At 49.1% G+C, this 15366-nt stretch overlaps 1 protein-coding gene across 2 annotated transcripts in view; it reads left to right on the forward strand.

The window, feature by feature from the left end:
- PIEZO1 (piezo type mechanosensitive ion channel component 1) overlaps window positions 1-15366 on the forward strand; it is a 167319-nt gene that overhangs the window by 143749 nt on the left and 8204 nt on the right. The window contains exons 26-40 of one of the 2 annotated variants that reach the window (XM_031950143.1): window positions 17-113; window positions 556-724; window positions 4021-4110; window positions 4384-4469; window positions 5048-5119; window positions 8451-8551; window positions 10832-10949; window positions 11249-11284; window positions 11852-12024; window positions 12437-12549; window positions 12842-13054; window positions 13437-13695; window positions 14088-14276; window positions 14410-14698; window positions 15158-15257. In XM_031950143.1, the coding sequence (XP_031806003.1) occupies window positions 17-113; window positions 556-724; window positions 4021-4110; window positions 4384-4469; window positions 5048-5119; window positions 8451-8551; window positions 10832-10949; window positions 11249-11284; window positions 11852-12024; window positions 12437-12549; window positions 12842-13054; window positions 13437-13695; window positions 14088-14276; window positions 14410-14698; window positions 15158-15257 (2105 nt within the window). The remainder of the gene's footprint in view (window positions 1-16; window positions 114-555; window positions 725-4020; window positions 4111-4383; window positions 4470-5047; window positions 5120-8450; window positions 8552-10831; window positions 10950-11248; window positions 11285-11851; window positions 12025-12436; window positions 12550-12841; window positions 13055-13436; window positions 13696-14087; window positions 14277-14409; window positions 14699-15157; window positions 15258-15366) is intronic. The other variant, XM_031950144.1, reaches the window with a different exon arrangement.

The following is a 15366-nucleotide window of genomic DNA, read 5'->3' on the forward strand; positions in this document are numbered from 1 at the left end:
CCACTCTCTCCTGCAGCTCCTTTCCTGCGTCTTTGTACAGCAAATGCAGAATAATTTCTGTTGGGTCATCCAGGTCTTCAGCCTGGTGTGCACAGTCAAAGGCTACTATGATCGTAAGTAAAGAGAAAGGAGAATGATGGGGGTAGGAATGACGGTGTTAACTCATGTTTATATAAAGCTCGAAAGTTGGCAAAGCACTTTCAAATGTTCTCTCATTTGGAAAGAGGGGAAGAAGAGGGAAACGGAATCCTGGTGTTTGGAGGCTGGGGAGAATCCATGAGTCTCACCCCTGTCCCCCAAGAAGGGGATGTGGAAGGGTCCAGATTTCTAGAGGCAGAGATGGAAAAGATCCAATTGGTAACCCAGTGGGCTTTCAGTGAGCTCTCAGACAGCCTTGTGGGTACTAGATTTGTGGGGGACCAGGTGAAAGGGGGAGACTAAGTGGATGAAATGGGAGGTTCCTTGTGTGACACACATGCATATGGGTTGAAAGGAGTTGAGGAATTTATTTTAGTTGGGCTGGATAATCTGAATCCTGGGACCCTGTCTCTTTAGCCAAAGACATGAGCAAGGACCAAGACTGTATGTTGCCCGTGGAGGAGGCTGGGATCATCTGGGACAGCATTTGCTTCTTCTTCCTCCTTCTACAACGTCGGATCTTCCTTAGTTACTATTTCTTGCATGTCATGGCTGACCTTCAGGCCACAGCACTACAGGCTTCCAGGTATGCAGAAAGGGAAGCAAGGGGCTGGGATATCCCCAAGACATTGTGATGTTTGACTCAGTACGAAATTCAATTTGTAAGGCTGGCATTGCAGAGGCCATTGCTCCTTTTTGATATTGTTAGGGAAATTTGAGTAAGATGCCCAATGGCTAATGGTACCTTGAGCATTGATTTGTTTTTCAAACAACCATTGACTCAACCAATGAGTCAATTAATCATCATTATATCTATTCAAGTATCTAGAGAATCTCCAGTGTTCTTATATCTCGTTCTAACTAAATATTTTATAAAATGTTATATTCAATATTCAAAAAATCTTATCCAATATAGTTATATATTACACAATACTTTGTTATTATCATTTATTATCAGTTTATTATCATATTATTATCATTATTATCAGTAAGGATTTATTAAGAACCTTTATCTTATAACTTGCAATTCCGCATAATTATACTTTTTTCCATACAAAACTGAACTTTTGCTAAACAACCGAGTGAAAGATATGAATACATTATATTTAAATATGAAATACAATTTTTTTTCTTAATAGTATTTCATTTTTCCAATTAGATGTAAAGATAGTTTATAAGATTTTTAATTCCAAAATTTTTCTCCCTTCTTCTTTTGCCTCCCCCTTCCCCAAGACAGTAAGCAAATATAGATTACACAATGACATATAATGCTAATCAAAATTTAAAGAAATGCAAACAATTTAAGAACTGTTCTCAAAATTTGCCTAATTCGAAACAATGTCATGTAATGGAAAAAACACAATAGAAATCAAGAGATTTTTACAGCTCAGCTATTTATTACTTGGGTAGATTATTTCCTGCTCTTTAAAATGAGCATACTACATGAGATGATCTCTAAAGTTCCATCCAGCTATAAATCTGTGACCTAACTTTTCTTCCAAGTTTGAGTAAAATACAACTTACTTCCTGTGGACCTTTCTTTGTGACCCTAACACTTCACCAGGTATTAAAGTCTTGTAATGTCTTTTCTGTTCCTGCCCCAGCCCACTGTTCAGGACTCTCACAGTCCACTATCCCATCCCCATCCCTCCTTGACTCTTGGCTAGAGACAAAACATCCTTTTATTCGGTTCTAAGAAAGCCAAGATCAATTTTCAAAGTACTCATGATTATTGCCTCTTTTCTCATCCATACCCAGAAGAAGGAAAATGATCCCCAAGTGTGACTTCCTTGGGACTCCCCAACAAGTTGGTGTTTTCTTTGGCAGACCTGCATCTCTTCCTTAGCCTGCTATCTTTTTAAACTCATTGAATAACTACATCATTCTCTTGAGCTGAAAGGGACCTCTGACCTTATCTACTCTGATCCCTCATTTTATAGACAAAGAAACTGAAACCCAGAGAGATTGACTAGTTTATCCTTTCACAGAGTCACTCCATTATTACTAATTTATTCCTTTTTATCTATTAATTTTAAACTTAAATACAAAATAGGAAAAGAAAAAAACTGCTGTGTGCATAACAGAACCTGAGAGAATTCAAAGTATAAAGCAATAAATTGTTATTTTAAGAAAACCTATGTGATAAATATTATACATTATGCTCAGAGCTGTCCATTTTTTCTTTGCTTCCTTGTAAGTTTTCTTTTCTTTTTTTACCCCTTCTTCTCCCATATCTGCACTTAATTATAGCCTTCTCAGGAGAAGAAGGGACAAAAAGAGAATGAAGCAAATATATATATATATGGAGAGAGATGTAGATAGAGATATATCTGTATCTGCATCTATATGTGTATATGTATATAGACATACCTGCACATACACACATATGGATACATATATATCTACATATATATTTGCATACAAAAATACATACAAAGATGTCTATAATCATACACATATATGCATATACATCCTTCTGCATCCAGGTAAGACCTTGTCTGTCCAATACTGATTTACATTAAATGCTTAGATTAATTTTTATTTACCACCAAACCTACACTTATAATTATTATATTATATACAAAGTATTATATAATATATAACTATATATTGGATATGATTTTTTGAATATTGAATATAACATTTTATAAAATATTTAGTTAGCACAAGATATAAGAACACTGGAGATTCTCTAGGTACTTGAATAGATATAAATAGAGATATCTTCATAGAGATCAAGAGGATTAAGCAGGAGCAGATTAAGAGCAAATAAATTCTTTTCTCTCCCTGTTGAGAGTTCAGGACTCAAAGTCCCCAGAGATTTCAGATCATGATCCCCCTCCCCTTGCCCCATAATGGTCTATGTTTGAAACTGCTGCAGATTTAGGGCATCTTCTTGATTGCACTTACCCTGAAAGTGGATAAGACAGTGCTTACCTCTAGATGATCAGTTGGGAGGCAACTCTGGAAGATAATTCTCTATGAGCTGTGTCTCTAGCTTCCACCTAGAATCTGGGATTTCTGATCTGAGGGCCAGGGGATTAATGGTAAGCTGATTTGATTTGGCTTACTTCCTCTGTGCTTATCATTATAGTAGGCTCTGTATGGTTAACAGACATGGAAGACTTGATCCCTAACTTCGGGGGGAGGGAGGGAAGGAAGGAAGGAAGGAAGGAAGGAAGGAAGGAAGGAAGGAAGGAAGGAAGGAAGGAAGTGAAGGAAGGAAGGAAGGAAGGAAGGAAAGAAGGGAAGAAGAAGGAAGGAAGAGAGAGAGGGAGGGAGGGACTTATTAAGAAAATTTATTAATTTATTAAGCACCAGACACTTTGCTGAGTTCTCAGGATACAATACATCTCTGCTCTCAAAAAGCTTCTGTTCTAGTAAGGGAAGACAGCTTATAAGAGCACACTAGAAGAAGGGAAAAAAAGTTAGCCTTTAAGAGACATGAGGAAGTGATGGTAATTCAATCTTGGAGGCTTAGTTCCTGGCAAAAGGCTCATCCATCAGAGCTGAAAGGAGCCAGAGTAGCATCCAAGACAAAATAATGCTAGTAATTAATTAGATACTCCCTAAAGGCAGTGGGGCTTTGGAGAAGGGGAGGATCAACCTGGGCTGGAAGATGTCCAGAAGAAGTAGAATTAGCCTTGATCCATTGTGAAGGTTTGGAGAAGCAGAGAGGAGGAATGAAAGGCATTCCAAGTCAAGGAACAGCTTGAGCAAAGCTAGAAGATGGGAATGGCAATGGTTTCTGGGAGGTTAAGGGGTTGCCAGTTGACAGGAAATAATCTCGCCATGCCATGGGGAGTCCCTTCCCCTGCAGACCTGGGATAGGTGGGGAAGGGTCTCTGACATCTCTGGGCCCTTCTCTTTTTCTCTCTGCAGGGGCTTCGCTCTGTATAAAGCCTCCATTCTTAAGAGCATCGATTTCCATCGGCAGGCAGAGGAGAAGTCCTTGGCGCAGCTGAAAAGACAGTAAGTATCCTCTCCATCCCCCCAGGACTAGAACTGGGGGGTCTTTGAGGTAGAAGCTGGCAGATGGCTCAAGAGCTTCAGCTTGGGAGCAACTGTCCCTGCAAGGGGAGCAAAGCAGATTTGAATAAATGGAGAGTGTCTTCACAGCCCTGCTGAAATGGGTTAGGAGAGTTGACTATTTAAGAGGCTAAATGACTACTTGAGCTGAAAGACGTGGCCTGAGCTAAGCCAGAGGAATGGTTTTGAGGGCCCTTGGACCTTTTCTTCTGCTAGGATGGAAAGGATTCGGGCCAAACAGGAGAAGCATCGCCCTGGGCAGACATCCAGTGAATGCCCTGAGGACCCAGATCAAGATCCAGGTGAAAGCCAGTCCTGGGAAGTGGGGAGGGCTTGGGGGACTTCACGTTCATCCTGAGGGTGGGGACTAGATGGAACCCCTGCACTTCCCAACCTATCCTCCCTCCACCTCCATCCACGGCATCCAAATCTGCCATGGCAACCATTCTACCACAGATGTGCCTAAGGACCTATTTGGGACCATAGCAAAAGGGGAAGCTCACTGCCTAGGCTGACAAGGCACTAAGAATTCTGGAGAGAGTTCTTTGGGGCACTGCCCACTTGGCCAAATGTCCTGTTCTTCTGTTTGACCCTGTGTGTCTTTGTCTGTGTTGTACGGCCCTGTGACAAGGCAGAAACAATCTCAGAAGTACACAGACACACACAATGTGCCTCCAGAACCAGATGCCCACTTATGCATAATTTGAATGAAGAAAGGCACTCCTGACTCATCTTGCCCCTCATCTGTCCCCCGACCCCTCACCCAAGTAGCTAGTCCCGATACAGGGTCTTCTGGACTCGCCATTTCTCCAAGGTCCCACGCCACCCTCAGCCCAAGGCAACCCATTTCACACTCTCATTCATCATGCCCATTCTGCAGAGCCAACTGGCCCGAGCAACTCTTCCCAATCCAGAAGGCGATGGTGGCGGCCCTGGTTAGACCATGCCACAGGTACAGCTTCCCCCTCCCTAGCTGGGGCCTCAGTGGGTGTGCTGGCCAGCCCTAGCCCTACAATACTAACTGGAGACCCTGACTCAGCTTGACCTTCCCTGCCTGGGTGGCAGGGCTCCCAATAACTTAATTTCCTTTCCCTTCCTCCTCCCCTTTTTCTCTCCTCTCTCCTTTTCTTTCTTCCCCCTTTCTCTCTTTATTTCCACCATCTCTGGGACCTGTCCTCCCCATATGAGAAGATTAGAGTTAGGGAAAAAAAAGAAAAGAAGACTAAGAACCAATGATGGCCATGATGGGCTATTGACATGGATATTAAACAATGAGATGAGGAAGATGTTGGATTTACAATTTACCTAGATGTGAGTCAAGTTCGTGATTAAATGTTCTAAGATATTTTCATAGAAAAAAGAGGCAAGATAAGGATTAAACGATAATCCGATTAGATGGATTTGTAACTGGAGAAGAAAATGGTAAACCATTCCAATATCTTTTCCAAGAAAACCCCAACTGAGGTTACGAAGAGTTGGACAGAACTGAAATAGCTGAATATTATAATTGGATATAACTTAGATTCCTGGACTCAAAATTAACTGTTGTCAGGTGTTTTGCATCATTGTGAAGAATATCCAAAAGAGAGCAGTCGAAATGATGAAAGATTTTGAGTTCCCATCCTGTAAGGATGGGTTGAAAAAACTAGTTACATTTAGCCTAAAGAAGACTCCTGGAGAGTTTATGATCCTGTCCTGTATTTGTTTTGTTTTTCTCAATAGCATTTTATTTTTCCAATTACATGAATTACATTCATTTTGTGAGATTTTGAGTTGCAAAATTTTTATCGCCCTCCCTAAGACAGCAAGCAATCTGAAATAGATTATACATGTACAGTCATTATATATTAGTCATGTTGTGAAAGAAAAATCAGACTGAAAGGAAGAAACCATGAGAAAGAAAAAAAAAAAAAAAGGTGATAATAGTATGTTTCGATCTACATTCAGTCTCCATAGTTCTCTCTCTGGATGACATTTTCTATCCCAAGGCTATTGGAATTGTCTTGGATCACCACATTGCTAAGAAGAGCCAAGTCTCTCATAACTGATCATCACATAATCTTGTTGTTACGGTGTACAATGTTCTGCTCGCTTCATTCATCATCTGTTCGGGTCTTTCCAGGCTTTTTCAAAATCAGCCTGCTCATCATTTCTTATACAAAAATAATTCTCCTTTGCATTCATATATTGTAACTTAGCCATTTCCCAACTGATGGACATCTCCTTGATTTCCAATTCCTTCCCCAAAAAGAGTTGCTACAAATATTTTTGCATAGGTGGGTCTTTCTCCCTCTTTTATGATTTCTTTGAGATACAGATCCACTAGCGACACTTCTAGGTCAAAGAGTATACACCGTTTATAGCCCTGTGGGCATAGTTCTAAATCGTTCTCCAGAATAGCTGTATCAGTTCATATCTCCATCAACAAAGCATCAGTGTCTCAGTTTTCCCACATCCCCTCCAACATTTATGATTGTCATTTTAGCCAATCTAATACATGTGAGTTTGTTCTCCTGTGTTTTAAGGATTATCAGGGATTAGCCCAATACTCTTTGGTTGCAGGGGACAGAGTTGGAAGTATTGCCAACTGCCACACTGCAAAGATGCCAATTTAGGTTCAATGTCAGGAAAAACTTCCTAAATATTAAAACTGCCCTAAAACAGAATGGACAACTTGAGTAGAGGATGTGTCTCCCAGTAGAGGCTGGACAATTACTTGCCAAACACATTAAAATAGGAATTTCTTTTGGGACTGGATTAGAGTATATGATTGCTGAGGTCCTTTCCAACTTTCAAATAATGTGAAAAGATTTTCAATGTCCCTTCTGGTCTGCACTGTATGCACTCTTTAGAAAAAAAAAAATATATATATATATGCATATATATATATATATGTATTTATGTATGTATATTATATATATATATATCTTTTGTTTTCACCTACATTTCTCCTCTTCCTTTCCCTTCTTTCCCAAAGTGCCTGTATATATTCCTCAAGAATTTTTTTCCAAAACCAAAAAGGAAAAAGCCTTAAAAAAGGAATTATTTCAAAGTCTTTTTCACTCTTTCCAATATTCACCTTGCCTCTCTCTTCTTTCCCTTCCTCCTTTTCTCTCCACTGGTCTCTGTTTGTTAGCATGGGACCAGATCTTCCCAGTATTCCTGTCTTCCCTTGGTCCCCCTTTTGTCCATGTCCTTGTCCCAGTCTTTGGTCCCGTCCCCGTGCCCATCCCTGTCTGGCGTGGTTTGCTGCTGATGGTGCTGTGGCCGCCGCTGCTTCCCGCCTTGCCTCCTGCTGCTTTGCTTGGCTGTGCATGATGGATGGGCTTGCTCCTCACCATCCCTCCTCCTCTGGATCCAGTGGTTTAATTGGAGAAGCCAGAGGGCAGGGAATGAGGGGACGTCCGACAGTGCAGTTGAGATGGTAGTCTCATATTGCCTCTTATTAAAAACACCCCAATGGAATTGGGTGCCTTGAAAATTAAGGCGGGAAGAGCAGAAACCCTTCTCAAATTCTACCTCAGGGGACATCCTGATAATCCACTCCCTTCCTCAGCTTCCTCCTTAGGACAAAGAGAAGTGAACCCTATCCTTTAGAAATGGCCCAGAAGACTAGGGTTTATAGCCTACTAGCCTTTCTTCATTTTCAGCCTTCAGAGAGAATTCAGTAGGGGACCTCATTTGCTCCTCTTATCTTTCCTCAGGTGGACAAGACCACTTCTGGGTCAAAACCATTTGAGAAATAATACTGTTACCTGATAATAATAGAAATAGTAGTTATTATTATAAAATTTAAAAATATATTATTATAATAAAATAACAATTTTTGTTTAATAATAAAATATTATAATAATAAAAATTATAAAATAAATAATATATAAATAAAATAATAGTAGAAATAATATCACTACTCTTACTAATCATTCCCAAGTTACATAGATTTCTGAAGGTTTGCAAATTGCTACATATATAATCCTATTTGAGCCTCACAATGCCCTTCAAGATGCCTACAATGGGTGTCATTATCCCCTTTTTATTGAGGGAGAAGGTTGAAGTTTAGGGAAATGACTTGTCCAGACTGATATATCTAGAAAGCTGTCAGAAAGGGCGTCATCCTGGCCACAAAAGTTGACCCATTTCAGCTCTTTCTCCCGACCTCTGGCCCCACTCTGAGCTAGGAGACAGGCAGTGCCAGGAGCAGGGCAGGGCAGGAGCTAGGGGTCTGGATCCTAGGATCCCTCCATCAGACCAGGACCAAATCCTTTGTCCCCCCTCCCCGACAGTGATCCACTCTGGGGATTACTACCTGTTTGAGTCTGACAGTGAGGAAGAGGAAGAGGCTCTGCCCGAGGACCCCAGACCTTCATCACAGAGTGCCTTCCAGGTCAGTTGGGGAGAAGAACACAGAAGGGGGTGGGGGCAGAGGGGGTGTCGTACTCCAGAACTCTGATGCCATCTCCAGCATCTTGGATAACGCTGAGGGAATTTCTTCTGCTTGCCTGGGCTGGTTCTCTCTTGAATGAGCCAGTCCGTTACACATATTGGTACAAAGATTTTGTCTCTGGTTGTCTTTTGTTTGGCTGGGGAGAGGAAAAATTAAAGTTTGTGAATTGAAAATTAAATTAAAAAAAAAAACCCTGGATTTCTGCACTAGACCCCCGTGTTAATACCTGTCCAACAAGTAGGTATGGAGCACTTACATTACTTAATGGCCTCTGCTGGGCTCATGGGAGAGATGGAGAAGTATAAGAGACACGGACCTTTCCCTTACAATCAATCAATAAATATTTATCGAGTAACTGTTAAGTGCAGGCTCTGTGCTAAGTGCTGGGGATACAAATATGAGACAGCCCCTCTCCTTAAGGAGCTTAGAATCTAATGAGGGAAAACACATAGAAGGAAGCTAAAAAGTAGGGGGAGGGTCTGGGGGGGCAGGATGGGGCAGCTAGGTGGCTCAGTAATAAAAAGCCCTGAAGTCAGGAGGACCTGAGTTCAAATCTGGTCTCAGACACTTAACACTTCCTGGCTGTGTCACTTAACCCCAGTTGCCTTAACCAAAATAAATAAAAAAGAATTTCCAAATGAATGAGAGCAGCTCATCTCCTATAAAACGAAGGAGTTAGAGTCTATGACTAATTCTAAATCTCTGCTGTGATGAGAAGTTCCAAATAAATCGCAGACGCCTACAACGGTAGAACCAGAATTATCCCACTGTCTCTCATAGGGTGGTGCAGATGGGCACTAAAATAATAGAAGAGATTGAGGGTGAGGGCTGACGTGGCAAGGACAGAAAAGTCCCAGCAGTCTATGTAGACAAAAACATAGAGCAGCCTTCAAGGTCCCTTTCTTGTACCCAGGCCAGATGAGCTTAGAAAAACACAGTCCCCCTGACTCTGAGCATCTTTCTGCCTCCTCATGTCTCCTTCATCCTGAATCACTAGCACCAATCCCTGGTCCTCGTCTGACCTTTAGATCATGAGAACTAGGGATGTATCTTAGAGAGATGTCATACGGGATCTCACAATGTGATTTTTTTTTGTCAATAAATGTTTGTATACTTTTATATACTGTACCTATATACCAAGGATCACGTGAAAATTTCTTGAGCAAAAAGGGGTCGCAAGTGGGAAAAGTTTAAGAGATCATAGCTGGATTTGGGTTGATATAGAATCTAGCACTCTCATTTACGGAGGAAGAAATGAGAGCTCCGCAAAAGGGAATGGCTTATGCAAGCTCACAGAGTTGGGATTCTCCACCAAGGTTTTTTCTGGGATCCCATATTGCCTTTCAGACAAATCTTTCCATTTTTTATAACATAATAGTATTACATAATAATGAATAATATAACTTGTTCAGTCATTCCTCAACTGATGGGCCTCCCTTCAGCCACCACGACAAAAGAGATAATATCATTATTTTCATATTTATGAGCCCTTTTCCTCTTTCGTCCATCCCTTTGGATATAAAGACTTAGCAATGGTGCTGCTCTACACAATTTAATGCTTACACACAACAAGCAGCACGTTGCTTTCCACAATGACTGAACCAATGTGTTCACCTGCCTGTTTTCTGTGCCTCCGGCATCTGTCACTCTCCTTTTTGGGTTTCTTTGCCATTATGATGGAAATGAGGCACGATTGTACTAATAATTAGAGAAAAGCAAGTTATAGCAACTTTAACTTGAGCACTTTTAAAAAATGACTTGGGTTATTTTCCTTTTAAGACTCTGCCCATTCATAGCTTTCAATCATTTATCAGTTGTATCCCCTGTTCCCCGAGTGCTCATGTGATGTGAGAAGACCTACAGAAAGCCTTCCTTATCCCTTCTTGATCCTGAATTCTCTCTCATACATAGTTTGTGCATCTGCACTTGCCTCCCCACTAAATTGGAAGCTCCTTGAGAGCAGACTGTCTCTTGCCCCTTTTTGTATCCCAACGGTTGCACAGTTAACCCAAGACGGGGACTCCATAAAGTCTGCTGACTGACTGATCCTGGCTCAAACCCACCTTGGGTTCATTTACAAATCTGTGACATGAGGGGCCCAGGCCAAGATCGGCTCTGGCTCCACCTCGGGGTCTTCACAAGGGAGCTCCCTCCAGGGGCGCCTCGGGGCGGGCAGTTTGGGGGGCTCCTAATCGCTCACACTTTCTCCCTCGGGCACAGCTGGCATACCAGGCCTGGGTGACCAATCCCCAGACTGTTCTGAGGAGACGGCAGCAGGAGCAGCAGGAGCAGCAGCAGCAAGAGGCTGGGGAAGGGCCCTCGAGTGGGCCTCTGGCAGGTAAGGGGAGAGCGAAGGGCGGCGCTGGCAGTCACTGTCCTGGAGGAGGCTGGAGGGGATCAAGCACCGGTCTGGCGGGAAGGGCTCCTCCCCATCCTTCTCTCTGAGGCAGTGCTCCCCATACCTCTGCCCAGCCTTCTGCCCGGCCTCTGTGGGCAGGAGTGCCCTGGCTATGGGTGCATGTGTGTATTGGGGTGGGGGCCGGTGCCACCCCCGTGTTAGATGCACAAAAGGCGCTCAGGAAAAGCTGAGCAGCTTGGATTGACCTGCTTCTCCGCCCGCATGTCCTGACTGCCCAGAGTCGGAGCTGTCTGAAAGCCCGGAAGAACTGCCAGGTGAGCGGGAGCAGGGAAGCTCTTGCCCTCGGGGGTCTCTGAGGGCTCAGTCAGAGTGCCCGCTTGTCAAGCAGCAGTGCTGGGGGCTGGGGTTGGCCGGGCTGCCCCAGCTTAGTTATGGGATCCAGACCCCTTCTGCCTCCCTGGCCCCTGGGGGCCTTAGTCTCAACCGAAAAACCGAGGGGGGGGGGACATGCCAGCAATGCCCCCAGAGCAGGAAGGAACCCCCCCCAACAGTCTGTGACCTGGTGTCTGCCAGCCAGACCTCCGAAGCCCCCTGCTCTAGGTCAGCCCCCAGACCCAGCTGGGAACGGGAGATGGCTAGGAGCTCATCATCCAAGTCACGTTGGGTGCATCATTCGACTTCTCTGGGCCTCAGTTTCCCTACCTGTAAAATGAGGGGGTTGGCGCTGATGACCTCTGAGGTCCTTCTCACTAGGGTTCCAGGACCCCAGGCTCTATGAGCACCTCCCTCCCCTCCCCAACTTGTAGGGAAGGACAGGGCAGTGGGTGGGAGGGGGCCACTCCTCCCTCTCCCGGAGCTCAGCCCCGGCTCCTTCCCCACAGGCAGGAACAACGTGATGCAGCGGCTCCTGAACATCCTGCACTTCCTGTGGGTGCTGGGCCAGGCAGGGGTGGACGGGCTGACCCAGTGGCTCAACACCTTCACCCAGCACCACGCCACCATATCCACCGTGCTTCGGGCCGAGCGCTACGTGCTCACTCAGGAACTGCTCAAGGTGCTTGGGAGAAGGGAGCGGGCAGGGGGCCAGGGAGGGGCGGCCTTCCCCGGGCACTGCTCACCCGGCCTGGGTGGGCCCCACTGAGCTCCCCACTAGGAGCCCCCATCTGGGTGGGCCCCGCTGAGCTCCCCACTTTCTCCATGTATCCTGGAGCACCTGCCCGGCTCTGCCTCAGTCCCACCCTGCTCCCACCAGTGTGTGCGTCCCACCTGAGGGAACGCCCGAGGGCAGGGACCCCGCTGCTTTGCCCCTTTAGGCCCCCAGTACCCATGGGCAGTAGATGCTGATAAGTGTCTGTTGGAGGGACGGGCGAGGGCCCGGGCAGCCCTGAGCTGTGGGGGGTACCTGGGGGTGGGGCGAGATGGGAGAGAGGGTCGCTGCGCCTGGCCTGACCCCGGGACCCCCACAGGGAGGAGAAGTTCAGCGGGGCGTGCTGGACGGGCTGTACCTGAAGGAGGGGGAAGAGGAGCTTGGGCTGCAGAGCCCCTTCAGCAGAGACTTCCACAGCAGCACAGCTTCAAGGCAGGTGCATAGGGGGCCTTGGTGGGAAGGGAGGACCCGGGTTATCTGGGGGCTCTCGGCCTGATCCCTGCCCCTCCGCACACGCCCCTCTTTGTCCTTCCTGTTCCCCATACGGGTTCCCACCAGTGGCCACGTGCCCCAGTTTCCACCCTCGCACGTGCCCTCGACCCCCGGGAGCCCTGGTGCAAGCCCCATGTGCCCCCCCAGCCTCCCTGGGGCTGCCCCTATGGGAGGGGGAGACCTAGAGGGACCCGGCCATGCTTCCCCTTTGACTGTGTCCCCCGCCTCACAGTGGGCATGGGGCCGAGGAGATATTCAGCAGCGCGACAGAATACACGGGGGTCACGAGCCCCCTGACCACGGGCTACAACACCCAGAGCAACAGCGAGGAGCTCATCGGGGGCCTGGACACACTGGAGGACGGGGACTCCATTCAGGGCTCCCAAGAGCTCCTGGCCCACCCCAGTATCCGGACCAGGACAGCAAGTGAACTGCTCCTCAACAGGTACCTCCCGGCCTTGCCCCCGCTCCCAGTCCCAACCAGGCAGGATGGGGGGGGGGGGGACCGCAGGGGCCGATGACTGGCTGTCAAGCTGGAGGGGAGGTCTCCAGTGCCGAGGGACCCCCCTCCTGGGGGCTGCGGCCCAGCCACTGGCTGACCGCCTCTTCCTCCGGGTCAGAGACTTTGGCAGCCTTTAGCCACCCCTGAGGAAAGGGGTCTCTGAGGCTCAGGGAGAGGGAGGGGGCAGAAGCCCGCCGTGGCGGGTCCTTTGGCGTGTGGGGATCCCGGGAATCCTGGCTGAGGGAGTGCCCAGAAGTCCGGGGTGGGGGCGGGGCTCCCAACAGGGCTGGGACCCCGGGGACAGCACGACCCCCCCCCCCCCCAGGCGCGTCAGGTTCGAGGAGCTGGAGGCCTCGGAGCGCTTCTACGCGAGCCAGGGCCGGGCGCTGAGGCTGCTGCAGGCCCTCTACCTCTGTGTGGCGGCCCACTCGGAGCTGGTCTGCTACTTCATCATCATCCTCAACAACATGGTCACAGCCTCCTCCGCCTCCCTGGTGCTGCCCGTGCTGGTCTTCCTCTGGGCCATGCTGTCCATTCCCCGGCCCAGCAAGCGCTTCTGGATGACCGCCATCATCTTCACCGAGGTGGGGGCCGCCCCGGGCGCTGGGGCCGGGGCCGGGACAGAGGGTGTCGGGGCCGGGGGCTGGGACATGGGGCCGGTGGGGCCGGGAGCCCGGGACACGGGGCTGGGGGGCCGGGACAGAGGGTATGGGAGCCGGGGGGCCCAGGACACAGAGCTGGGGGGCCGGGACAGAGGGTGTCGGGCCGAGGGGCCCGGGACACGGGGCTGGGGGGCCGGGACAGAGGGTGTCCGGGGGGGGGGGGGGGGGGGGGGGGGGGCGGGGGGGGGGGGGGGGGGGGGGGGGGGGGGGGGGGGGGGGGGGGGGGGGGGGGGGGGCAGAGGACGAGGCAGGGGCGGAGGCAGGGGCGCGGATGGCGGCTGCAGCTCCTGGAGCCCCTCCCCTCTCCCGCGCAGGTGATGGTGGTGATCAAGTACCTGTTCCAGTTCGGCTTCTTCCCCTGGAACAGCTCCTCGGTGCTGCGGCGCTACGAAAACAAGCCCTACTTTGCCCCGAGGATCCTGGGGCTGGAGAAGACCGACAGCTACATCAAGTACGACCTGGTGCAGCTGCTGGCCCTCTTCTTCCACCGCTCCCTGCTGCTGGTGAGCCCCGGCGCCGGGGGGAGGGGGCGGCCAGGCCCAGCCTCGGGGGTCCCCCTCAGCTCCATGAGGGAGGTGGTCCGAGGTGACCCGCAGGGGCCGCGCGCTCACCGCGGCTCTTGCGCTCGCTCCTCAGTGCTACGGTCTCTGGGACCACGAAGGGGACACGTTCACCAAGGAGCAGGACCCGGCTGAAGACCCAAAAGAGCGGACCCTGGAGGAGGAGGCTGAGCCGGCGGCAGCGCAGGACGAGGCGGGGGCCTGGGGCCCGGACCAGCCCGAGGCTCAGGAGGCGGTCCCGGCCGAAGGCGGCAGCCAGGAGGAGGCCCCCCCTCAGGCCCAGGAGCCCAGGGACACCAATCGCCTCAGCCTCCGCTTCAGGAGGAGGAAGAAGAGCAAAGCGCCCGTGGGGCCGGCGGCCATCGGTATTGCGCCAGCGGCCCCTGCCCGTCCCCTCCCAGGAGCCGGCCCAAATCCCAGGGCGGCAAAACCTCCTGGCTTCCCACAGCCCTCCCCGGGCTATCCTGGGGCCCGGCTTTGCATCGCTCTTGCCTCAGTTTCTACGGCTTTTTAAATGGTGGCGACGGGGATGGAAATCAGGAGCAGGAGCAAGACCAGAATCCGGAGTCCCAAAGGACCTGGGAAAGGCCCCGCCCATTTCTGGGTGTCCTCCCTCCCTCCCTAGTGGGGCTCTTGCTGATGCTGAGCCCTGGTGGGGTGGGGTCGATGGGCCCCCTTAGCCCCCTGGGACCCAGAGGAGTCAGGGTAGCCCAGGGTGGTCAGGGTGTGACAGGGGAGCAGCCAAAGGAAGGCCCAATGACCCACCTCCCTATGCCCCCGCCCGGTCTGCCCCTGTCTGACAAATCTTCATCTCTGCCCTACAGAGGAAGAGGAAGAACTGAGGGGGAAAAAGAAGAGGAAAAGCCGTCCCCAGGAGAAGATGAAGGCCACGGGACTCAAGATCAAACACTTCTGCAAGACCATGTATGTACCCCAAGTTTTACACCCTCCCCCTGCCAGGAACTGGCCTGAAACTACCCACTGCCAGCATCTCAGGGCTTCGAGAAGGTGGGGGGGGGGGCTGCTTGATCGG

Source organism: Sarcophilus harrisii, chromosome 2, assembly GCF_902635505.1.
Source record: "Sarcophilus harrisii chromosome 2, mSarHar1.11, whole genome shotgun sequence".
NCBI lineage: Eukaryota > Metazoa > Chordata > Mammalia > Dasyuromorphia > Dasyuridae > Sarcophilus > Sarcophilus harrisii.